General features: G+C 35.2%; 1 protein-coding gene across 5 annotated transcripts in view; it reads right to left on the bottom strand.

The window, feature by feature from the left end:
- Positions 1–27,551, bottom strand: part of C7AH15orf41 (chromosome 7a C15orf41 homolog) — a 242,228-nt gene that overhangs the window by 88,300 nt on the left and 126,377 nt on the right. For 4 of the 5 annotated variants that reach the window (XR_003120189.1, XM_025389917.1, XM_025389914.1 and 1 more), the window contains 2 exons: positions 26,495–26,560; positions 25,827–25,932 (listed from right to left, as the gene is read on the bottom strand). Coding sequence is in view for 4 of the 5 variants with exons in the window: in XM_025389917.1 (XP_025245702.1) it covers positions 25,827–25,932; positions 26,495–26,560 (172 nt within the window). In the remaining variant the exon portion in view is untranslated. The remainder of the gene's footprint in view (positions 1–25,826; positions 25,933–26,494; positions 26,561–27,551) is intronic. The other variant, XM_025389915.1, reaches the window with a different exon arrangement.

The following is a 27,551-nucleotide window of genomic DNA, read 5'->3' as shown; positions in this document are numbered from 1 at the left end:
AGCAGCATCTCATAGATACATGCCTATGTGGCTTGGAAACAAACATGGGAGAATGTCAAGTTCTTCCATTAAGTGGGTTGGGGAGTAGAAGCCACCAGCATGAGAGAATACCAAGATACTGGACAACAATAGGAAGAGGGGAGTAAGTCAGTAGCTGCAGGCTGTAAATCAAGGGAGATTTTCAAACCATGCAATTCTAGGGAAGAGGGAAAACTGAGGAAAGGAAGAAGTGTAATAAGAAGCCACCTTCATTTGAGACAAGTGGAGAGTATAAGCAAAAACAGGCCGGGCGCGGTGGCTCAAGCCTGTAATCCCAGGCTTTGGGAGGCCGAGACGGGCGGATCACGAGGTCAGAAGATCAAGACCATCCTGGCTAACACGGTGAAACCCCGTCTCTACTAAAAAATACAAAAAAACTAGCCGGGCGAGGTGGCGGACGCCTGTAGTCCCAGCTACTCGGGAGGCTGAGGCAGGAGAATGGCGTAAACCCGGGAGGCGGAGCTTGCAGTGAACTGAGATCCGGCCACTGCACTCCGGCCTGGGCGACAGAGAGAGACTCTGTCTCAAAAAAAAAAAAAAAAAAAAAAAAAGAGAGAGCGAGAAATGGGGGTGGTTTAAAGAAGTTATGTATGGGAGTTCTCTACCTTCTCAGAGAAGCCCTGAAGCAAGGTCTTGGGCTAAGAAGGTAGATAATGGGGACAGTTATGGAAACTGTTTAGGAGTAACCAAATAAAATTGCTTTCTTAGAAAAGTTAAATGAACTAATGGGCAAGATGCTACATATGCCTCCTTCGTTAAGAGCTCTTAGCAACTAAATCCTATGACCAGATGGTAACATTTTTCCCAAATATTTCCCTCTAAGCATCACAATTTTTAATTCTGTTCTGCAGCTGTGGACTTCGAAAGGATTGAACTGTATGATTAGCAAATGTTTGTTACTTACAAATGAATTAATATTAGGTGCTAGGAAATTAAACTCAAATATAATTAATCCCAAGTGGGAAAAAATTATTAAACGACACAATTATTAAAGTGTGTGGCAAGTATATATTAAGATCACATATATAAATTTGATATGACAGAGGCATAATACAGAATCTTCACTTAACATATCTTACAGTCTACCAATTAGAAATAATGTGGATGAATATGCAAAGACCAACTTTAAGTCTTAAAAGTACAATAAGACTATATATGGTTTTTAAATTTTAAAGTTGATCATATAATATGCATATATATGCACATATGTATGTCTTTGGTAATTTTAGTGATTTAGGAAATTAATCTCAAATAAAAATGATTTAAAATGGTTAAAAAGCGTAAGTATACATTAAGATAAGCATATTTAAAATAATTGATATGATAGAATGATAACAGGGAAATCCTTACTTAAAATGTCTTAGTATAGTCTACCAATTAGAAATAATATGTGTATTACTATGCAAAGATCAACACTAAATTTTACAAGTACACTAAAACTATGTATCTCTGGTAATTTTAGTGATTAATGCTTTAATTAAGAGATGAGGTACATCCAGACATATGCAATAAACTGACACAATTCATCATATTGAAAGAATAACATGATGAATGCATATGTATATTGTAAATTATACAACACACATGCAAATCATATACTCATTATCACACAGAGACATTACTTTTCCTACAGTCCAAATGCAACAAATCTTCAAGTATTATTCAATCTACTGAATGACTATTTAGGAACAAAGTAGTTTGCAGTATCTTTTGCAGAATAATAATTTAAGCTGAGAAACTCGAGTTAATGGAAATATAGAGCAGGCATTTTTAGCGGCTACATCCCTGTGTGAGCTAAACTGGAAGCGAGCCCCTGTACTATGCATCTATTGTTCACTCGTGTCATTTTAAATGGAAGTCTAGACACTGAAGATTTTAATAAGGCCGTTAAGTACACTGCCAAATTAATCCTTATTTATTTATTTACATTGAACAGTGAATACATTGATCATTGACTAGTTGGAAAAATAGCAACACTGGCCCAGAAACAGTTTCTCAATGAAAGAGTAATTACTTAAAAACACAACCTTCTGAGATTGATTTGTTTTTGAATGAAGTGTCCTAAAACAAAGACAATTTAAACATGAATATATTTGGTGTCTGGAAATAGCCAGTAAATACTGATGTGTGTGTGCCTGGATGAGAGCAGACTGGTTTCCCAAACCCTGACATAGGCTAGGCAGGCTGAGGTGACGATGTAAGCTCTGAAGCTCTAGAAGAACAAGCTTGGGTTATTTATAAACAGCTACTTAGCACAGAGCCAGGTTAACCTTCTCTGCTGTAATTCAGCTTGGAGATAATACTGCTAATTAAGCTTTAGGACTGAACTCACTGGAAAATAAATGAGCTTTTTTTAAAAAAAAAAAAAAATATATATATATATATATATATATGTTAAAGTAACTAAGAGAGGAATAAAGTGCCTCTGGAATTCTTATACCTGACTACAGAGTACTAGTATTGTTCTAAGGATGAACAAAGTGTACATGAACATGTTAATTAAAACAAACAGCCTATGCACTGACATTTCTGATCATTTTAAACTTTAATTTGGGTAAAAGGAGTTCTTTTCGGAGGGGGAAGACTACTATAGATGTTCCTACTTTATGGGTGAGATTGAATCACCATCTATGAATCAAAAGAGTAGACCTTTTAACATTGTTACATACTTCAATGCATTATAATTCTCACTCTTAAATCAAACCTAAAGAAAAATATTTATAAACCCCACTGTTGTAGGAATCAAACATAATAGCTTCACGGATGACTTTTTCTCATCTAGGATAAGAAGACAATACCCCTATTAATATATTAACGTTATGAAATTTTATAACGTTTTTAAGATTTCTTTGAAATGAAAAGTCTATTTTACTTTTTAATTAAATCAATTTCCTAGAACGGTCTTTAAGGCCCTACAAAGTACCTTGCATGTTCTTACTGCTGACAGTTCTTGAAACCACGCTTGAATGCTTTCTTTATCCTTTGGTGAACAATTGAAAGATCATATGTGAAAAGACTGTGCCTTCTCTTTTTCTTGCTCTGCAATTAAGGCATTCTAATACATTTCCTCATAGTTGTTACAAGAGCAAACTGCTAAGATTCATAGATTGAGGCAATTTTGGTGCCTATGATTATATAAACACATATGATATGTATTTTTCTAATCACAGATTTAAAAAATAACAACAAAACTCCTTCCAACAAAATGATTAATCCCTGGAAGGTTAGTTGAAATGGTTCTTCTTGTATTGTCTTAACGTATGTATACAATTCACAAAAAGGAAAAAAAATACATTTGGTTAACTAACCTTTAACATAAGCTGGGTAAATGATAAATTCATATTAAGAACACATTTTCTCCAAATCAATGTATATTCTGAGGGTCTCAGATTTTCTGGTTTTCTTGTTGTTGCTTAAAGATGAAAATACTGCATATGTGCTTAAAATGCCAAGTAAATGCAGGTTTTAAAAATCATACAAAAAAAAATCAAGATTTTAATTTAAATGTATATATGTATATAAAATTTCTGAACAAAGATGCATCTAGAAATACATTTAGTTTAATATTTCTTAAGTTGGGAAACTATATCTGTAACTCAAGAAAATGCTTTGGTAAACAATGATAAAAAACAAAGCTTAAAATATAAGATTTATAAACCTCTAATTCATTTGCCAGAGATATAAGACTGAAATTATACATCAACAATCATTTTAAACAAAACAAATGATTTGTGCTACTACTTAGGAATTAAACACTTTTCAGAGCACAAAGAAGTATGCTAATAGGTTTCTGTCGTATTTTGAATAAATGTTCAGAATTTCTTACCCATTTTCTTTATTTAAAAAATACTGGGTTTGGTACTGGGTTAAAATGTTGTAAATGGATTTGGTGGTAGCCAATTAGATGATTTTTTGAATAAACTTTGGAGATTAAAAAAAGTTTAGGTTATATCTTATGACTTAAAAACTTACATTGGTGGTAAGAAAATACTAGAAAATATAGGATGTTATAATTTTATATTTAAAATGGTACTTTTAGATAATTCCCCTGACTCTTTTTATTTTTTGCAAAAATTTCAATGTATGCAAAGCAGAGAGACCCCTCACCTCAGATATCCATCTTCCAGACTCTATATCCCTCTTTAAATCTTTCTTTCTCTATCAACTTATGTATTTATTTTGTTGAAATAGTTAAAGGAAATCTCAGACACCAACTCAATCTACCCTTACGTATTTTTGTATATATCTCTTTTTCAAAAAAAGGACATTTTCTTTTTGACACAATTTCATACATAATGCAACAATGGCATTTTCATGCCTAGGAGAATTAACAATAATTTCTAGGTGTTAAGAATTCACAATAATTCATATTCAACTTTCAATGACTATCTAAAAAGTGTGATTTTTTTTTTTTTTTTTGTAGTCTGTTTGATGGAATCAAGGTACAACAAACAGGATCAACTGCATTTGGTTAGGATGTCTCTTAAGTTTCTTTCCTAGTACATATGGTTCCTCCCTTTCCTTGTAAATTTTTTTCATGCCTTTGTCTTGTTGAAGGAACTGTTCTGACTTCTTTTTAAATTGAATTTGGAATGTCACTGTTGAAGAAAGTGCAGCATTGGGCTGACAAAGTGAAACCTGCCAAACTTCTCAAATTTATTTTTTGGCTCTAGAGGGGCAGAGGAAGTCTGGCACACTTCTGCCTACTTCATGTTCTGAAAGATCTCCATGAAGCCCTTCAGCAAGCCTACCTGTCACATTAAGGAGTCTAAAACTGTGCTAATCATTCATAAAATTTTGTGTTTTACAATACTACTTTGACGTATTGCAGTTTGTAAAATAGTTTTTATTTAATAGCGTTAAGATAGTTATGCATAAACTGACATCAAATAAGTCAATAAATGTTTAGAAATTCCGAGTTTATAAATATCTTTCTTAGAATGTATAAGAAATAATTAAGTGTTGTTTTCTAATGATCCTGGGAAAGAAATACAATTTGGCATGTCTCTTAACTTTGGCTTTTGCCCCCTTTTTTTAGGGATCATTTAGCCAGACGGGCAGGTTTTCATTAAATTTAATTTGTGTGGAGCTTAAATATTAAGTTGAGTTATTAGGATGGTAAACCAAATGATGGTTCTGTCTTTTAACATTTTGTGGTGCACTTTTTAAGAGAGATATACAGAATATTCAGAGGATAATAAGATGCTGATGAAAATTACAAGTGTTAGAAAAGAGAAAATGAAACTTCAACATATCTTCATGGTATTTGTGTTAGATAAAAGTGTAAATTAGCATATATAAGACTGGCTTAATCTTTCTTTGCAACAGCTTTAGCTAATAAAACTTCAAAAAGATCAGTGATGCAGTTTTTGAAAATCCTAAATATGAATGACTGTAAATGGAACCATATGAAGTGAATGACAGTAAAGTAATCGTAGATGAAATTACCAATTTCAAATGAAATAAATTCAAAATGAAAAGGATGAAGGGCAATTAAGTACCTATTTTGACAATTCGAAGTGGTCAAGTTTTTAAAAGTATGACACAGGAACCTTAACCTATCTATATATGAGTGATAAATGAGGCATTTTGTGTCATTACATTCCCATAAATCACTTTCTTTAACTGCTGATGGCTTTTATCAGATCTAACCTTTTCAAGCTTCTATTAGAGTGCTAACATTTTCAACTTTGACACATGTGCAGTTTACAAATTCTGCAGCTGATTAACTCTGGACAGAAGCTCACTGGCATCATTGTCTTCAAGTTGGGTGAAAGCCTTAGGGTCTCGGAAACTCAGACACTTACATTACAGTACAAAAATCTCAATTAATGTAAGGGGTTGGGCTTTAGAGTTGCCAGGTGTTTGTTTTGTTTTGGGAAACAAATATGAAGAAGACTTCATTTTCTATGAAACAGGGGATCTAGGAAATATTAAAAATTAAAAAAGAAATTAGAAGAGCAAGGCTGATAATAAGGGTTAATCATGTATTTTTTCCCTTAAAATATATATATATTTGGCACTCAAGAAACATTGTTCAAAAAAGGAGTGCTAAAGTTTAGTTCTGAAACAATCAAAACAGAAAACCCAAGATTAATACATTTGTGGGGTGAGGGATATGACCTGAAATAAAATATAATTTAAGTGAGGCTTTTATACTGATGAAACCATTTTAATGATTTTTATGGAGAGATGTTAAATCAAACTAAAATATATAGTTTAACTTTCATGTAAATTCCCAACATTCTAAATTAAAGGTTGTTTTGATTAATTCACCAGTCAATTCAGTTGAAAAAGAGATTGAACACTCTTACTCTGCCTACTTTTAAAACAGTTGTATTGAAATTATAAAGACAAATCATGTAGAAGGTAATGCCATTTCTGTTAAAAGTTACTTGTTAAAATACTAAATCTTCACAGGATACGTTTTAGACAAAAAATTAGAATAAACCACTTATTACCAACACGAAACATTTACCACAAGAAACTTTAAAATTATCAAATTATTTGTCTATTAATAGTGTAGGAACAAATAAAGCAAATATATGACAGCTGTAATCTTCTGTTAAACTGCAAACAGGTGAAGATCAAGACTTCACAATACTTTTAATTTTAATGGTCCTAATTCCTTAGTTGAAGAGTCAAATACAACAGTTAAAATGGACACTCTGAGGGTTTTGATGATTAACATGAAATTGTATAGGTAGATATGAACAGGTCGATGTATTTATATAAATAGCACATACACAAATACACGTGAGTAGATGTGGGTTAGTGGGAACGAAGATATCAAAGAAATGTATTCAGAAAATACGATTGACACAGACCTTGAAATAAAGCTAAAGTTTAAAAAAACACTGTCTTTGATAACAATAACCTGACAGAACAAATCATGATGCTGGTTGGTTGACCACCAGGAGCCTGGGTACTTCCAGTAGCATTCGTTTTGATAAGAACTACCAGCCATCCAGCCTAAATAATGAAACCCAAAGAGACGGACTAATGGCACCAAAGTACAAATGTTCACAGAGAACCTCCTGCGGCAGATTGCCTCTTGTTGATAAATGACAAATCTTAGAAAAATAGCGGGGGAAGGACAACTTTTTCTAGCACCGCAACCCGCACAGTCTCATAATGTCACCATCTAAGGCCTATCCATGACAAATTAAAAACTTCTTTATTTCACTAATAATGTCACTCATCACAGGAGCTGGGCAGTTACACTTTGACAATTCAGATGTAAATCCTGGGTTGCCTATGAGTATTCATGACAAAGGCATATTTATCATTTAAAACAAAAGGACACGACTTCTTGGTGCTCATATCAAAGACCAGTGATGGATGAGGCCATGCTAATCAAAAGACAGGCTAGAAAGAACACAGATGTTTGCTACTTTGATTAAGAAAAGGCTATTCCCTCCCCCAAAACCTCCCCAATATGGACATTTCAAATGGTTTTAAATGTATAATTTAAAATAGATATCTAAGAGTTTGAAATTCTCAGTTATAGCTCTTACAATAAAACATCATTTTTTTCCAACCACAAATTATGGAGATTCTCAAAACCAAGAAAAGATCCACCTACCAGAAAGTACTAGTTCCTCAGTGTAACCCACAGAGAGATTTCCACAATTGATACTGTCTTGAATTATTATTTTCAATCCAGAAAAATAAAGAGAAAAAAGTCTATCATCTCAAATTTTGTAAATAGCGCAACTGTAAGATGAAATCATTGTGAGGAATTAAATAGAAAACAAGGTTTAAGACATTTTTGCCATTTTTGTTTCTGGCCATTGTGTTGCTGATTTTCATTCCAAATGCTTTTCCAGTTGAAAAGCATTAAAAAATAATTGTTTGGCTGGGCGCAGTGGCTCACGCCTGTTATCCCAGCACTTTGGGAGGCCGAGGCAGGAGGATCACCTGAAGTCAGGAGATTGAGATCATCCTGGCTACCATGGTGAAACCCCGTCTCTACTAAAATAGAAAAAATTAGCCAGGTGTGGTGGCATGTGTCTGTAGTCCCAACCATTCAGGAGGCTGAGGCAGGGGAATCGCTTGTACCTGGGAGGTGGAGGTTGTAGTGAGCCGAGATTGTGCCACTGCACTCCAGTCTGGTGACAGAGCAACACTCCGTCTTAAAAAAAAAAATAAAATAAATTGTTCATATTTTAAGGCTTATTTAAAACCTTAAAGGCAATTATTTCTAGTGATTTTAGCATTCATCACCATTTTGAATGAGAGACCAAAAATAAGTGTTGCATTAAAAAAAAAAAAAAAAAAAAAAAAAAAAGCAAAGAAAGGTATTTAGAGTTGGAGCTATTGATAGCACTTCCTCCCATTCCTCTGATGAAGAGCTATTATCAGGGCTGGCTGATAGAAATCCAATTTACAAGGCCCTGCTCATTTGAGTGCCTTTCAAGATGCACAGGATTGGTAACCCTTCAGACCCGCAAACAAATGTCTGCTCTTCCAGGGCAGAACTATTTTAATGTTGGTTACTGGGCAGTCATCACTGTAAGGTCACCTTGAAGAACTGTGAATGGTGGGGGGGTGGGAAAAGCCCACTTCTAAGTGACCTGTTTCCTGCCAATTTTCCTTGTCACTTTTTCAATTCCAGTGAAGCACACTTGTTGATAAGCTTTTAATAGAGTGATGCATGACAAAAAACCAAAAAAACCCCAAACAATCCCCCCTTCCACATACAAAGCCATATGAGGGGAAAGAACTACCTGTGTGTTATGAGAACATTTGGGAGCTTTGTTTTCCCTTTTGGTAGGATCATCTTCCTCTCAAAATGATGGAGACACCAAAGTCATACAGTCATTCTTAGCATGCATATCATCTGTGCTTCTTGTATGGAAAATCTGCGTCATATTAAATGTGTCGCTGGTGTTAGACCAACAAGTGCATTCCATTTTACAATACACTGAGTTGTATCTACACATGTACCAGGGTCTACTTTTTACTAGTCAAAGTAAGTATTGTATGTCCTACTTATAATAGGTATGTTTTCTTTTTAAAATATACACCTGCTTCTCAGAGAGAGAGTCAAGAGTTGGATACGTCAGAGGGCTCAACACTCAATATATTGAGGCATTTATAGAATAACAAAAATGTTTCACCTTTTGGCCCTTTTATGAAAAATTTACTGGATGCCTAATATATTTAATATTCAGTAGCATGTGAGAATAATTTTTATGCAACTCTGATAGTTAGAAAGATAGATAACTCAATTATTAGATCATCTATCAAAATATTCAGATGTATAAGAGGCTACTGAAAAGATTGATGACTGAGAAAGTCCACTGATTCTCTAGCCATCATATTCATGCATCTGGTCAGACAACATTTTTCGCTGCCTTCACAAGCAAGCTTCATTACCCATCACTCCACTGAAAAGAGTTTATTATGAGGCTGCCATCTTGGCAAGACTATTATTTAGATGATAAATGCTGAGGGGGAAAAAAGTGTGTCTACTTTTTTTTTTTTTTTTTAAGAAAAAAGATGAGCTTTTCTGACAGATAAAACAAACAGCATCTACATTTCTAATTAACTTAAATTTGGCAGATACAAATATAGGTCAGTTAAAGCTATGATGTTATCTTCTGTCTGAATTTTACCCTTAATTTGTAAAATGTAAATTAACTAATTAGAAGAAAAACAGCATGATTAGTGACAAAAATGCTTCAGCTGGGTCTTTGCTTCCTGACATTTATGATCAACTATAATGAATTATTGCTTTTTAAAATAATTGATAGAATACATTTTTTCTCACCCAAGGAAAGAAATTTTACTAAGAATTTATAAAAGAAGGCCAGGAACCTGGCAAAACAACAGAACTTTGTGCTGTGCTTTCTGAGGAAAAGATATATATAGAATGCCATTATATTAGAAACAATTGGGTAAATTTATGCCTGTGTAGCTAGGGGTGAATTTAGAGGAAAGATATGTATAGACATTAAGTCGCTAATAAACCCCGCTAAAAAGATTGTTTCATATATCGAAAAAAAATGCCTTATACTGGGCTCTACTACAGTTTATGTTGTACTCAGGACTTAACCCTCTCTCTGTCATTTCAAATGGATTTGTTGTATACTCAAGCGACTAGTGAGAACAGTGCTAGGTGGTGGGTTGCAATGTTAGATGGAGAATGGTTAGAAACAGGAAACTATCTGTCCACTTGAGTTTCAGCAGGGAAACCTGTCACTGTTAAGTAAAATTAATCCATGTAATAGTTAAGGGAAAAGCAGTTTTCAACTATTCCTATGTAGACAAAGGTTCTACAATGAGAAGTACATCTACAATGTCAGACATAAATGTCAATTAAAAGTTACACAGAATCCTGAGCAGAAAGGTGTGTGGGGGTGGCCACGCTTTGGCACAGTGGAGTGTGTGTGACTAGGCCCTGGACAAGCAGAGCAGGATGGGGGGCTGTCAGTTCTCATAGCACACAAACTAAGAGTTCGGATCTGAATGAGTAATACCAGGAAATTGGAACTGAACCCTAGTGGTAATGTCGACAGAAGCTGAATGTGCTCAGCTGATAGTGGGCATTAGTTCCCAGTGACATGACACCATTTGAAATGGTGGAGAAAATAGGAAGAGAAATGATTCAAACAAAGATGTATGATGTCTAGGGTGTTACTGAAAAGTGCAGTGATACGAGGAAAACAGGTGAAGAGTTAAAACAAATACTTCAAAATTTCAGTCCTAATTTTGCGTATGCCATTACAATATTTACCTTGGACAAAAGAATCTTAATTTCATTTATTAGACACTTATCATATTTGGAAACAATACCACTGAAATACTTGAATACTCCTTTTTCCAATATTATGACAAATATGTAAACTTTCCACACTTTGCAAAGTGCGATCTAAATGCTCGGAGAATATTATTGCACGTATTTTATATTTCCTAGCTGTGGAGACAGCATGGCAATCTTTCTGAATAGCTGCTTCTCATTAAACAGAATATTTTTTTTTAAAAAAAGCATTTAGGTTACTACTTTTGTATTTATAGAAATTCATTAATAGTATACATTTTTCTTCCCATCTACATGCCACCATGATACTAAATTAAAAAATAATATGGATAACCAGTCAAAGCCCCGCTTCACAGTATATAAATCTAACATAAAACATCAATTTATACATGGCGGAAAATTCTCTTGATAGTTCTCTTGCCTCCACCTAACTCTTCAACCTTTTAACACATTATGTACACAGGAGATAATTACTTCAATTTACCTACAATTTACCTTTATGTACGTTAATCTTGCACTTCAGAAGTAATCCTCAAACTTCTGAATTCCAATAAATTGATTTCTATCAAAAAGATAGACTATAAAACATAACATAGCATACAAACCTCCTCATTTGTTTAGTTTTTCTTTTTCCAGCTATTAACAATCTCCATTCACATTTGTCATTTTGAAAAACTAATTTAATTTTTTAATTAAAAGCATTAATAGTTTCAAGTAAGGGTTTCAGCCTGATGGTAACTGGAAAAAAAAAAAAAAGGCAAGAGAAATGTAAAAAGCAATCATTTATATCTATTTAAATTATTTAACATTTCTGTATCAAAGGCAGCACTCTGTGTTTGAGGAGTGTGTTCATCTGTGAAGGAGAAGGAAGGCAAGGAGAGAAATGCAATGAGTGTCAGGTATCCTGAGCAAACCTGAGTCCCTCAGTGTTGCAGGAAGGTCAGACCCTTTCAGCATTGCACTGTTGTGTCAAAATCCGTCAACAAGCCATCACATTGCAGGAAGAAGAATGACCTTTCAGTTCTTGATGTTTGGGCGGCCGATGGAGCTCTGGGTGTGGGGTATGCATGAATGGTTTTCCTAGCTGCTTGACAAATGCAACTCCCAAGGTTTCTTTCAAGTGTGATTCTTAAAAGCCCTAGGTTCGTACATTTTGGTACAACTTTCTAAACCCACATAACTCATGGTGGAAACTGATGTGAGGCTAACTATCAATACCCTGAATAATCAGATTCAGTGCAGCCAGACTGAAATTACTTTATAAGTTCAAATGCAAGAGATGAAGGGTGGGAGTCGGTAAATTTAGAAATAATTTAATTTGCTATGAGGGTCGTAATTATTATTAATCAGTTCTCTAAACTTTATTATGATGTCATGTCACAGGTATCTTCTTTCCCTATTTATAAGAGGCATTTCTCTGTTCTCTCCCTCTGAGAAAAACCACTCAATCTCTTTCTACTATGGATGATCCCTAAATCAGACTGTCTCTGACCCACCACTCAGATTCCTATCCCACAGCCCAGTTGCCTAACCATCCCAACTGAAGTTATTGCTAACCTACATTTTTTTCTATTCCCAATTCTTTAATAGCATCATTATTTTGCCACCACCAATATTAAAACCTCAAAGTTATCTCTGTTCTAAACCACTTAATACAATGACACTTTTACTGATGTATTGAATGTTGGCATTACTTGACAAATTCTGTGAATCCTGCCTCTATAATCTCTGTAAGTCTATATGGTCCCCTTCCATTTCCACTGCTACCACTATAATTTGGGAATTAATGGATTACTTCAATATGGGTGACTAATAGCAATAGTGTCCCTATTTCCAAATTCCTGTTTCTACTCAATCTAAGCACTGCTACCAGACTATCCATCCTAAAGTTAGGTCCTAATCATGTCACTCTTCTATTCAAAAAACTCCACTGGCTTTCTAGCTCTGTGACCTTGATTTGGGCACTTAACCTCTTCATAGCTCAACTTTCTCATATGAAATGGAGATAAAATACTAGCATTTACCTCATAGGATTGTTATGTGGATTAGAGTGGAAAATACATGTAAGTGCTTAAACCAGCTCCTTGAACATAACTGGTGCTCAGTGTTAGCTATTATTATGATCTATGTACATGTTTGTTTCCCTATTAGTTTGAATTAAATTAACTGAAGGCAAGATTAAGTTTTGCTCACCTTTGTATGCTCTGAAATACATAATATGCTATTTCTACATAGAAGTAACTTATTAAACATCAGCTGAATTTGTATATCTATGCCACTACGGATGGGCCAGTTTGCTAGAACTTGTTGCATTAAGAATATGGCAGGCCAGGCATGGTGGCCCACGCCTGTAGTCCCAGCACTTTGGGAGACAGAGGTGGGAGGATCGCCTGAGACCAGGAGTTCAAGGTTGCAGTGAGCTATGACTGCACCACTTCATTCTAGCCTGGGTGACAAAGTGAAGCCTTGTCTCTAAAATAAAATAAAAAAAAAATAAAAGAAATATGAAGTAGTAAAAAATAGTCACTTCACATTAAACCAATGAAAGGTAATTGGGGCTCATCAAATATTTTAATCTAGTGTTGAGTTCAATATGGCTTTATATACCTACCATTAGCACACAACCAATGACTTCATTTTTAATACCTTCTTAATCAATATGGAGTACTCTTAAAATATCACAGCTGGTCATCAAAGATGACTAAGATAGCCTCCTATTTATATGAGTTGATGAGCTCTATGAATTCTAAAAAAAATCCTTTTTACTAAATAAAAAAAAATTGGCTTTAGTTTTTAACTTATGATCACTTGGAATGAAATACCAGGAATGCTACAAGACTAAATTTAAAATGGGAGGTGGTGGTAATGGTTAGCAAGCTGCCAGCAACAAATGGGAAGGAAATAGCAAAAGGGAACATATAAAGAGAAGCAGGAAAGGGTTAACAAGACAATTTGCTAGTATAATCCTGTGTGAGAAAAGGTGACCAAAACACAAGAAATATCTCAATCTCAGGGATTCAGATAGAAAAGGAAGAAAACTAAGAGAATGGTATTCACACAGATCTTAAGAGTAGACTGGAAGAATGTAAGAAGGAGAGAAAAAAAAAACCACACAAGTGAATGTAATTGACTTGTGTTACTGAATAAAGCGAATTCATGGGAGAAATTTAATTTTTATAAGAATTTATAAGAATTTGACTTCCAGAATCAATTAGAAATTAGAATGAAAGAACGTTTACCATTGTCATTATGTATCCATGAAGATTTCTGTTCTATGAGAAGAGTATGAGACATGCAAATTACATTCATGTTCATGACTCATTTTCCATATTCCACATATGTGAGAAGAGAATGAGCACAGGCAAACCAGGGCAATGTAGCCTCATCACTTATATATCATCCATTTCAGGAGATACTTGAATGATATCAAACAGCAGAAGATGCTTGGAAATGGGAACATGTGTTCCTTAAAGGCAGAGGAAATGAAAAGGCATAGCTGCTGGGAACAGAGCTCTGTCTCACCAAAATATGGCCTGCTTTATTTTAATCCAAGAGGCATAAGAAGCCCTGAGTGCTACCAGTAGATAACCAAAGAAAGCTGCTTTCTAACAACCATATGCTTATTATAATCCTTGGCCTTGAACATATTAAAGACTTCCCTTTTGCTGGGCATAAAGTCATAAATGAAAAATCCCATTCCAACTCTCAGAAGCCTGAGGGAAAGAGAGGTAGAATATATGGACGTCTGAGAGAGAGAGAGAGAGAGAGAGAGAGAGAGAGAGAGATCTCAAAAGAAAGTAACCTGAAGGACTGCACAGTACTCTCGTTCACGATGACAATGAAGTCTATAAGTTAAGTGGACTTAATAAAGATACAAAAGTTAAGATTACAAGGTTAATTTTAAACAAGACAAACTGGTTTACACCAATCTGCTAAACTATGTGTTAAAATCATAATTGAAAGTCTCCTACTTGGAACCAAATTAGGGTAACAAAGACTGGATTAGCTCTCTGTTCAAAGTTAAAAAACAAAATAGATGACATAACAGTTTTTAAACACTAGACATCAAGCAATGAAGAACTGTAATCCCAGAGTGATGGGATCACAAAGAGCAAGCCATTTGATTGGCCCAGCTTCATAGAGTTTCCAAGCTGTGACGTCCAAATGGTGAGCCCAGGCGAAGCCCAGCAGTATCCCTGAGTTGAGGAATTGTACCTAGGAGAATGGGAAAGCCAAGGCAACTAGAGTTTGAAGGGCAAAATATCAGCAGGGGAAAGCTGCCCAGAGAGAAAAAGAGAATTCCAGGGACCTAAGTAGGTCGCCCTCAAGTATTCAGAAGAGTACTGATAAGTGCATATATGTAAAGATATAGAAAACTTGAATGACACTACCAACCAGTTCGACTTAATTGACATTTATAAGACATCCCACCAAAGAAAAGTGGAATAAAGTTTCAAGTATACATAGAAAATTTACAGAGATAACCACAGTCTGAGCTATAACATAAATCTCAATACATTTAAAAGAGTTCAGATTTGTTATCTGATCTCAGCGGAATTAAATTAGAAACCAAACAGAAAGATATCTGAAAATTTCTCAAATATTTCAAAACAAAACAGCATACTTCAAAGTAAGTGTGGGTCAAAGAAGAAATCAAAAGTAGAAAGTAGGTGGAACCAAATAAAAATGAAAATGCAATATATAAATATTTGTGAGATGCAGTCACAACAGTGCTCAGAAGTAAATTAATTGCACTAAAATATTTATACTGGAAAAAAGAAAGAATGAATTAAAATCAACAACTTCAGTTTTCCACCTTAGGAAACTAGAAGAGCAAACTAAACAGAAACTAACACACACAAAAAGAAAATAATATAAGATTAAACACCAATGAAAGAGAAAAAAGAAAATCAGTATTAAAAAAAAAAATTGGTTCGTTTGGAAGAACAATAAAATTGATAAACCTCTAGGCAGACTGATGTAGAAAAGAAGATACAATTACAAATATCAGGAATTAGAAAGGTATCATCTCTACAGATACTAAAAGACAATAAGGGAATATTTTCAACAAGGTTATGCCAAAATATGCTGCAACTTAGATTAAATGGACAAACACTTTGAAAGACTCAAAGTGCCAAAGCTCATTCAAGAAAAAAAAAGACATAACCTGAATGTCTTATAACTACCAAGAAATTGATTTTATAGTTAAAAACCTTCTACCAAAAAAATACCACAGGCCCCGATGCTTTAACTGTGGAATCCCACCAAAAATTTAAGGAAGAAATAATAGCAATTCTGCGCCAACTTTTCAAAATATTAAAGAGGAGGGAATGCCCCCCAACTCTTACTAAGAGGCCAGCATTACTCTAATACCAATACCAGATAAATACTTTAGAAGGAAAAATAAAACATGAACTTGTATCACTCATAAACATAGATGTAAAAATTCCTAACAGATTTTAACAAATCAAATTCAGCTAAATATGAAAAGTGTATTGCTTCATAATCAAATGGAGTTTATCTCAGGAAAGCAAGGTTGGTATAACATTAAAAAATCAATCACTATAATTCACTATATTGACTAATTTAAGAAACCTATATGATTGTCGTAATAGATGCAGAAACAGCATTTGACAAAAATCCAACACCAATTTTTGATAAAAACTTGCAACAAACTAGGACTAGAAGGGAGTTTCTTCAGCCTGATAAAGGGCATCTACAAAAACCTATAGCTAACATCATTCTTTTATATTTATTTTAGAGACAGAGTCTCACTCTACTGCCCAGGTTAGTGTGCAGTGGCATGATCATGGCTCCCTGCAACCTTGAATTCCTGGGCTGAAGTGATCCTCCCATCTCAGACTTCTGAGTAGCTAGGACTACAAGTGTGTGCCACCATGCCTGGTTATTTATTTATTTATTTAATAGAAACAGGGTCTCACTATGTTGCCCAGGCTGGTCTTGAGCCCTGGCCTGCACTGGTCTCCCAAAGTGCTGGGATTACAGGCATAAGTCCCTTGTGCTCACCCCTACCATCATTCTTAACGGTGAAAGATCTAAAATCTTTCTTCTAAAATCAGCAGCGAGGCAACAATGTCCACTCTTACCATTCACTTTTGTATGAAGCAAAAGAAAAAAAAAGGCATACAAATTGAAAATGAAGTAAAATGGTCTTCACAAACAACACAGTTGCCTATGTAGAAAATTCTATCACATCCACCAATTAGGTAAACTATTAATAAATGGGTTTTATAAGGTTGCCGTACAGAAAATCAAAATACAAAATCAACTGTATTCCTCTATAGTAGCAATGAACAAATGGAAACAAATAAAACTATCATTACTAATATTATTAAGAACTATAAAGTATTTACATAGCCATTATTCAATCAATACTTAGATATCATCTCCAAAAAATGTGAGATTTGTGCACTGAAAACTACAGAACAATTTCTGAGAAAAATGTTAAAAGACCTAAATAAATGGAGAGATGCCAGGTTCATGGGTCAGAAGACTCAATAATATTAAGACGTTAATTCTTCCCAAATTGATCTGTAAATTCAATGTAATCCCAATCTAAATCCCAGCAGGCTTTTATAGGAATTAATAAGCTGACTCTAAAATTCATATGGTAAAAAAGATCTTGAATAGCAAAAAATAACTTTGAAAAGAATCACAAAATTGGAGGACCTACTATCTGTTTTCAAAATTATAATGTTACAGTAATTAAAACAGTGTTGAATTGGTCTAGACAAACTGATGATGGAACAAATAGAGAATACAGAAACAGGCCCATACATATATGAACAACTGATTTTTGACAAATGTACAAAGGTAATTTAGGTGGAGAAAAGAGAGTCTTCTCAAAAAAGGGTTCTAGAACCATTTCTGCAGGCAAGAAACTTATATCCAGAATACTAAAATGTAAAATAAAAATGCCCTACCCAAAACTCAATAATAAGAAAACAACTCAATTAACTAATGAAGCGAAGATTTCAAGAGAAACTTTTCCAGGGAAAACAGGTAGCAAATAAACATATGAAAAGATTCTCAATATAATTTATCATTAGAAAAATGCAAATTAAAAAATCACATGAACACATTTTTACACAACTATTAGAAAGCCTTGGGTTAAAAGGCTGACCATTCCAAGTGATGAGGAAGATGGGAAGCAGCTGGAACTATCGTAAGCTGCTGGCGGGAATATAAAATGGTAAAACCACTTCAGAAAAGAGTTTACTCATTTTGTAAAAAGGTAAAAATATTCCCACCATATGGCCCAGTCGTTTCACTCCCAGGTATGAAATTACATTACATCTTTACCCAAGAGTAATGAAATCATGTTAACATTTTACAAAACTGTTCAGATCAGCTTTATTAGTAATAGCCAGAACTAAAAATAAGCCCAGTGTCCATCAACAGGTGAATGGATAAATAAACAGTGGAACAGTCATGCAGCTTAATGCCTCTCAGCAATAAAAAGATGAACTATTGATATATTCAATGTACATTATCCTGAAATAATTATGCTGAGTGAAAAAGGCTAGACAAAAAAGAGTACATGCTGCATAGTTCTATTTACATAAAATAGTAGAAGAAGCAAACTAATCAACAGTCACAGAAAGCAGATCAGTGGGTACAAGGGTGCAGGGAGAATTGAAGGGATTAGGAAGGTGGATTATAAAGGGGCATCTGGAAACCTAGGGGTGGTAAGTATGCTCACTATCTCTATCATGGTGATAATTTTATAGGTTTATACAAAACATTAAATTGTACTCTTTAAATATGAGTTTATTCTGTGTCAGTTATACCTCAATAAAGTTGTTTCTTAAAATACAGAATATAGGCTCTTGAAGAACAGAGAACAAATGGTCCATTTTCTCCAACCACATGAAGGTGAATATCTAAAACTTGTATGCTGGAGAGGGTTTTAGTTTTAGCTTAGCAAGCCCATTAACTGACAGAGTAAGTAAACTCTTCCAACATATTTATCCCCATGAAAGATATGAAGCTGCCCGATAGAGTAGAAAGAGCATAGGTGTGGGGTTCACAGAGAGACCTGGGTTCAGGTGCTGCCTCTGTAGTTTACTGCTCAGTTCTCACTGTTAACCCCTCAAAGGCAGGGGCTGACTCTCTACTGACTAACACAGTGCCTGTAAATGTTTGCTGACCTGGACCTGTATTTCTTCATAAAGCAACTATTTCATCAAGACTGTTTGGAAGCAGATAAGCTAGGAATGCTAAGGCTAGCTAGCAAGTTGAGGCTAGGTAACGAAGAGTCTGACTTCAATGTTAGATACAGATTAATCTCATAGTTTTCAACGAGAACAAAACAAATTCCCAGAGTACAGGCTGCATTGCATACCAATTAAACTAGCTCTCTAAGGGTAAAGCCAATATCAATATTTTAAAAACAACCCCCATGTGATTTTAACACACAGTAAAGTTGAAGAATTATTATGCTAGACTCCAAGCCTTTTTAGTATCAATTTTGACCTGATCTGCATTATTCTAGACTTAGCCTCAGAAATGGACTCCGTGTTCTTGGGTTCTTGACACGAACTGTGCTCCCAACTTCACTTCCTATTGGTAAACTCTCTTTATTTTTCCCTTACCCTCTCTGGATGATCATAATGCTGTGTTTCCATTCTTAGAATGGCCACTCAATCCTTTGCTTGTTGGTTTGGCTTGGGGTAACATTTCTGAGCTAGACATGACTCAGATTAACTTTGTCATAGTGTGTGTCAATGGGAAGTCATCCTCGTAAGAATTTTCTGGTCGCCTGGATTTGTGAAACTGGTCAATATACCACTCTTGTAAAAATCTTACATATGCTTGAAAAGAGTAATCATTTAGATGTCTTTCTAGCCGGAGAAACTATAATTCCTTGCCATTCCTTTATAGATCTGTTTTCTTTGATGTAAGTCATTCTAGTTTCTCAACAATTATCTCCTTACTACGAATATCACTCTAAAGGCCTAAGATAACATTTCTATTCTTTGCTCAGTTTTGTTAAAATCAATGAATGATGGCAGAAAATATGAATTCCTCACTTAGAAAAGTCTTGTTATTCACATTCTGCATGCTGAAAAAATGATACTTAACCATTATAACCATTATGAGAAGTCATTTTTATCAAAGTACTCTATATACAGAAAACACTTCCCTCACTCTGACAAAATATTTTGAGGTTACTCCAGCTAACAACAGTGTCAAGTATCTGTCTGAAACAATGGGACATCAATATCTCAAAACCAACTCAATTTTAAGAGATGGAAAAAGCAAATTATTATATTTCACCTTGATCGAAGCCCTCTCCAGAGCATTTGCTAATTATTAGTCAATCTGTCGCTTGTTGTTGCTACTTGATAGTATATGGCAGCAGTGCTGCTTCTGAGGCTGCTGTAATTGAAGGTTTGCAAGAGCTTCTATTGCTGAGGCACATACTCCAACTTAAGACAGATGTGATCAGCCTTGTTTTTAACAAGACCGAAATAACTGGAAATCTGTGATTTGGCTAATTGCAGGGTTCCTCAAAGTATCTTAATACAGGAAAAACTTTGGCCATGCTCTGAAAAATACCTTCCTTAACTCTAACTGGTTGGCATTCCCATTCTAAATGCCTCTCCTCTCAAGCTATCACAAACCAGAGGAAGCAATTGCCAGACCATTGAGTAAATAACTGATCTTTAAAAAATACTTAGATGTATGAACTAAAGTCAAATCAATTCTGTGGCAGAAGGTATTAGCTTAGCATTCCCTTCAGGAGAGCAGACTCTCTGGAGCCAAAGCTTCAAAAATCTGACAGATAGAACTCAGCTCTTAATCGTTTCCGTGGTACATACATGTGATCAAGACCATATTTCCTCCGGTGCTCATCTCCCCTCCTATCCTAACACCAGAACAAGAAATGGCTTTGAAAGATCTATGCACCTGCTTCCTTTAATACTGTCCTTTACAGTCAATCAAGAGAGGTCCATGTCCTGAACCCAAGCTTTAGGTAACTCTGCTCTAGCCACTGTCTAGTTATATCTGAATCCATGGAGTAAGGAGTTTATGGGGCCAAGGGAACATCCCCACCTGATGCCTGTTCCCTCAACCACTTTCTAGGCCACCTTCCAGGTATCAGTGACCTCAGAACTTCCTGATCTTATAGCCCCGAGACCACTCCCAGGGCCTGGATGGCCCTTTCTCTCAGGTTCATTCACCTGATAAGAGGGCAGACTACCAGAGTGTGCAACTCTGGCCTGAGAGCCATAGCTTATGGGAATGTACATGGAGCTTGGATACGCAGACCTGGTGTGTGCTTGACACCTTTCCAGGTGTAGGATGGAGCTGAGGGTGGGAAGAAAAGGAAGGCAGGCTGTGCAGTGGGACCACCGCTCCCTGCACTGACACACGTAGCCTGCAAATCCAAGGAATCTAGGAATTCTTATGCAAATCTGAACTTTCAGCTCTTCACGCAGAATGGAATATATTTAAGGTCTGTTAACTTAATATGTAACTTTACATATTTAGACCCTAGTATATAAGGCTCCATTTGTACTCTTGCTCCAGGCCCAGTTTCATGTATCCCTTAAAGAAACTAGAGATTATCCTCTGCTTAGAATTCTCAAGGTATTCTATGTCAAATTTCAAATGAGAGAACTCTCTGAAGTTTTGGGAAAGCAACCGACCAACATAAGATTATAAATATTTATCTAAAAACCTTTATAAAGTGAATTTGTCATTTAGTTCTCAGTTATTTTCTATTTTTAAAATTCCTTATGTTAAATACATTTATGCTCTATTTCATGAAACAGGACTGCAAAAGCCTATACATTTGAAAAGTCTGTAAAAGTTTTTCAGAAAAATTAGGTATTTTCCTCACTATCCTCCGAGTTGAATTCTCAAAGAAAAAAATTTGATTGTATCATGGCTTAATGTCACAATGCCTGACAAATTCCTCAAAGGCTGATTCAAACCATTATTGTCGTCAGACATCAGTAAATACAATCAATAAATATCTACTATCACCTACTATGTGCCAGATTCTGGGCAACCAAAGATGGATAAAACCAGTAGATAAGATGGAACTCAATATTAATTGGAGGAAGTTGACAAATAAGCAAGCAATGACAATGTTTGATAGATGTTATGAAATTATTAGCAAAACACAGGAGGCGCACCAAACCCAATCCTGGAATGCAGGAAGGTTTCTCAAAGAGATGTCAGCCAAGCTGAGTGCTGAAATTAGCTGACTAGTTTATGTGGCAAAGAAGGCAATTAAAAATGTCTAATCGGAAGACCTCTAAACTCCATCAGTGGCATACAGAAAAAGAGACAGAGGGGAACTAATATTTTTTTGACTGCCAGGCACTGTGAAAGTGCTTTGTATATACTAAATAACTGATCTTCAGAGTAAGAGGGCAAAAAAAGTTTTATTCAGTCCATTTTATTGAGGAGAAAATACAGTAAATTGTTCCCAGTCATGGGACCAGAAAGTGGCATACTCTGGATTCAAACCCAATAGTCCTCCCATTACTTCAAGGATCACTAAATTGAAAAACCAAATTTTGCCCCATTTGTTCCAGCCAAGAAGCTTAGATTTTCTTTGAGAGAAGCAGAGAGGTATATCAACAAAGTGCACTTTGGTTGTAAAGAGATGTCTCTAATGAGAGCGTGCCAGAATGTGACTGGAATGGCAGATGGAGGGGTTGAAACTTGCGGTTGCAATTTCCATGTTCTTGATCAGTGGTTGTTGGTAATTGTTCATGTGCTTTATAGCATATGGCCCTTTCTCTGTCATTAAGGTCACTCAATATTTTCATTCAAACTGACCCACCAAAAGTGAGGACAAGGTGTCTGTCCCTGCCTCTTTGAAAGGCCACATGTTAGAGAACATATATGTCACCTGATCTTAGACTGGTACTATTGGTTTCTCTCTTTACAAGTCATCCTCTCAGTATAAAAGTATACTTAGTAATAGAGGCCAAATTGTCAAAGAACTCACCTTTTGATTAGAGAAATAGGATAAGAAGACTTTTTGTGTGTTGATTTCATAAGTAAATGTATTTTCTGGTAGCCTTATAGAATTTGGGCCTATATTTATGGTCCAAATGCTTCTCAGAGGCATTCTTTGTCTGCTTTAACTCTGTAGAAGTAGAGAGTTTTGAGTAGTTGTTTAACCAAGGTTCATACCTGGGACTTGGGATGGGGATGTGCTTGTAGGAATGGCTGCTTATGTTCTTTACTCAATAGCTCTGACTTTGGGGAAGATGACTACATTGTAAAATTTAAATGTTTTCAACGTTAGTTAAGCTGAGTAAGAATATCAATTTACTACAAAAGAAAACTCTTACAGAAATGTTAATCTAAAAATTGGTGGCTCTGTAGTTATTTGCATGGGAAATGGATTTACACAAAAGCATTAGTCTAGGCCGGGCGCAGTGGCTCACGCCTCTGATCCCAGCACTTTGGGAGGCCAAGGCAGGTGGATCATGAGGTCAGGAGTTCGAGACCAGCCTGGCCAACATGGTGAAACCCCATCTCTACTAAAAACACAAAAATTAGCTGGGCGTGGTGGCGGGCACCTGTAATCCCAGCTACTTGAGAAGCTGAGGCAGGAGAATCGCTTGAACCCGGGAGGTGAAGATTTCAGTGAGCTGAGATCGCGCCACTGCGCTCCAGCCTGGGTGACAGGGTAAGTCTCCGTCTCAAAAAAAAAAAAAGCGTTAGTCTATAAAAAGTAATTGAACAGTCTTATTGTAAAATCCAATCTTTAATCTGAAAATAGTGTGACAATTAGGTAATATTAGTTTTTATATAAACTAGCCGCTTATCACTTGAATAAAGCAAAAAGCCCAAATTCTAACCAATAGCCTCCTTGAAAGGCTACCTACAGGTGAGAGAGAATTTCTTCCAATTCTAAAGAACTTCAGAATCTGCTATAGTTATATGATGAAGAACTTTAGCAATTGCTCACGTATATGAGTTGTGTTGAGGCAAAATACGAGAAGAGGAGGATCCCACACATTCACAAATGGGGTAAGTTCTCCTTCTGTCAAAATACTCCATCACCGGTAAGCTTATATCATTATCATATATTACAAATTTTATATACAAGTAAATGCCCCAAAGTTCCATTTTAAACCTGGGCACTAAATGTTCCTTTTTGAACTTGCATTTCTTGGCCTCTCTGCAGACATTTGGTAACATCAGTGACTTTTGTGACATTTACTCCTTAAATGATCTGGACCATTTAAAACCAAGGCTAGCATTCCCATATCACACACATCGTGCCCAAAATGAATTATGCTCACTTAGCCAGTATATATTCAAACAATGTGCTCAGGGAATGTAAATCAATAGTAGTCTAAGTAAAACATCACCAGAAGGGAAAAAGTAGAATGCAACAAAGTAATATAAAATCCAAAGGAAATTGTATTAAATTATCTATCACTCAGACATCCTCCAGGCATGTCAATAATCCGTAAATCTATCATCCAGGTGACTAGATTATTTAATCAGCCTCTAAATGGTGAATGTTAAATACACAGTAGGTACTCAATAAATAATTGAGTTGCTTTAGAATAAAGATAATAATTTGGAATTTTGAAGTAAGCTCTAGTATTTGGGATTTAGTTTGCAATTGTTCCTTAGAAAAGAAATGACCAGTACCAAAGCTGGGGAAACAGTCTACCTGCCTACTGATTGAGCTTATCAGTTTTCTTTTTTTAATACTTTAGCAACCTAAACTTATGCAATTTGATTTTCTTGTCATTGCTTTCCCTGCACTACCAAAAATGATGCTTTCTTTACTATTTCAAACTCATCATAAAATTGCTAAAAATCTAAAATTCAATTTGCCACATTACTGCTAATTTGAATAATGGCTGAATAAAAGACAGGAAACGCTGAACCAGCATTGATTTCTAAAACATTTTGCACTTTCCTCCTCCATCCCTGTAAAGTAAAGCTCGGATGCCACGCACAATTACACAAGAAAATCAAGAAAGCCATTACATTCAGCATTTTGCCATGATCATTGTTACCATGGCAAAAAGTGGGCTTAGGTTAGCACAGCTGCCACAGGCGAGGTCCACTGGCCTTTTGTAAAACTGAGTAACAATATAATGCCAAATTCTGTAGCTGGTCACTGTTTTTACCCTAGGACAAAGCTATTACCCACGGATGCTACTGTCTCATTCCTTAAGGATCTGAGTCAATGTCATTTTATTATTGTATTCTTACTGTTGGCCGGCATTCCTGTTCTAAGGGGGAAAAAAAATGTGTAGTGTGAACACTTGGGACTGCAATAATAGAAAAAGCCAAAGTTTGGATGGTTGCATTGTAAATGACAATAGGGTTGTGCTAGAAATCACACAGATTTGGGAGTCAGAGATAAAAGCAGATCCATGATAACTAGCACTATAGCACATCATTTTCTCTGAGTATCAGCTTAATTATCTGTAAAATGGGGATAAAAGTAACTTCCCGGGCATAAGGTAGATAATCAGTAAAATAAGACCCCCCACTCCTTTCTTAATGCTGAGATTTCCGTGTCTTCGGGAATGTTAATATGAGTTGGTAGGTAAACTACTCTCTATTCTTGGAAGGTATATCATTTCCATCTTTCATATCGTTTGGATACTTTTCTTAGAGAGCTGAGGATAAATTATTTTAAGGTCTGACAGTAAGCATAAATTTCACATCAAAAGGATAAAAGTTCAGTGTCAATATTGTAATATATACCACATCTTATTATCTGCATTTTAAGTGACACCAATATTATTGTAAAATGAATGAAAAATGGAATATATACTAATTTTGACCTTATGCAGAGATTTTTAGTTTTAAAAAATGAAGCAACATTATGAAAGCGGAGAAGTTTAAATTATCTGAAATGAATACATTAATCAAAACTCTGTATTTACTAGAAACAAAGGCTACTAGCATTTTTACCAGCTAAACAAAATATTTTTTTCTAATGAGATTTCAGCTGAGTATCGTTTATCTTAAAAGAAAAATAATGAGACCTTACCTATTCCAGTAGCTCCAGAACTGGTCATGCAGGTAGGCGTGGTGGCTACATTCATCACCAAATGAGGCTTTGCTTTCAATCCAGTGAATTATGTGCCCTTCTACAGCTAAGGGACAAAGCATTACTAATATACGGAGAAGGGAAGGGAAGATTGAAAATTCTCAACTCTGCACAGGCCTCTCTAAGCTTCACATTAATGAGCACAGGCTTAGCTCTTACCATCATTTATAAATGTAATTACAAAACAACACACTGTATATGTTCATTACAAAGAACACTTATGTGACAATCATATTCCTTTGATTTTCATTATATTCTTCAAAACTCCCTTTCCTAGTTCTCAGACTGCCTGTATAACTCGACAAGTGACATGCCAAGCAGACCAAAATGAGTCTGGTTTTTCAACAGATCTATGTTTAAGGAATCGGAAATTTAGAGAAATAAGTTGAAAATGACAACCAAAATATCTTTAGAAAACATGTTTATAATATATGCAAAAGATTTTAAGACAGATTTCTTCTGAACCTATTATTTTCTGCCATTTAAAAATAATATTTTCTAATTATTCACCCATTTTTAATATTATAAAGCTAATATTAACGTAAAGACATTAAAAAATACATCCCTTTTCTCTAAAAACAAATGCATAACAGAGTTGAAGAACTTACCAATTGGTACTTGTAAAATAAAGTCTGGTGTTTTGTCATAACCCTTTGCACGGAGCTGATCTTCATCTACAGGAAGAACAAATGCTATTTACTTACAACACTATTCAATTAACAAGATAGGAATATATTTGTTTTTATTTCTTAAATATGTATAAAAACTACTACTCTAGTCATACAGATCTTTCTTATGCATGCAGTGCTGTGTCAGAATAAATGAACTTTCTTAACAACCCTGAAGCGTAAATATGCTTCAGATATGCTTCTTTCATTATTTTTTCTGCATTTTTTGTTATTATAAACATCACGAATTCAAGCTGTCATATACTACCTTTTTTGTAATTGAAAGTATTCAAAATAAAGTAATACACTCACTGATTTAAAATAAAGGCTTTCACTGCTGTGAAAATTACAAATGTTATCAGCTAGTATTGACAATTTATAGTCAAGGGCCAAGCACAGTGGCCTCTACAATGATGAAAAAATGCTTTCAATAAAGCAATTACAAAAGTTTAGCTTCAATTAGTGAAACTATTCCCACACACAAGAAAGAGACAAGGACCATGAGATCGCCATAAAGAATTAGTTATCCTGCTTAATTCCTTTGGTATGCTATTGTTTCTGGCATTTACCTGAGTTTTATAACAATATGTAATTCTGAAAAGCAAATAGGCTTTGAGATTTTTTTTCCTAAGTCAGTTCGATTTCTTGTTCCCCTGTAAATACCAATGATCTATTCAGAAGGAAAGAAGGCAGGAAAACAGGAAGCTTGACAAAGTTGGGAAAAACCAGAAAGGTGATTGTTTAAAAAAGAAAAAAAAAATAAATCCACCAATATTTTCTAAATGCTGTCCTTGACTTCTAATGGCATTACAATGTGATTTCTGAAATGGGGAGTTCTCCATTAGATTTTGGAGTGACCTGGTCATTCAATTCCAGACATGGCTTTCTGTCTTCACCCAACCTCAACTAATGGCCCGACCAAGTAACAAGGAAGGCTGTGTGGTCTCTTAACACCTACTGGGCTGTTGACATTGTCATGCATCCCATTCGCCTTCCT

Source organism: Theropithecus gelada, chromosome 7a (assembly GCF_003255815.1).
Source record: "Theropithecus gelada isolate Dixy chromosome 7a, Tgel_1.0, whole genome shotgun sequence".
In the NCBI taxonomy this organism is placed as follows: domain Eukaryota; kingdom Metazoa; phylum Chordata; class Mammalia; order Primates; family Cercopithecidae; genus Theropithecus; species Theropithecus gelada.
Note: the sequence above shows the minus strand (reverse complement) of the source record. Positions and strands in the feature narration are given on the sequence as shown.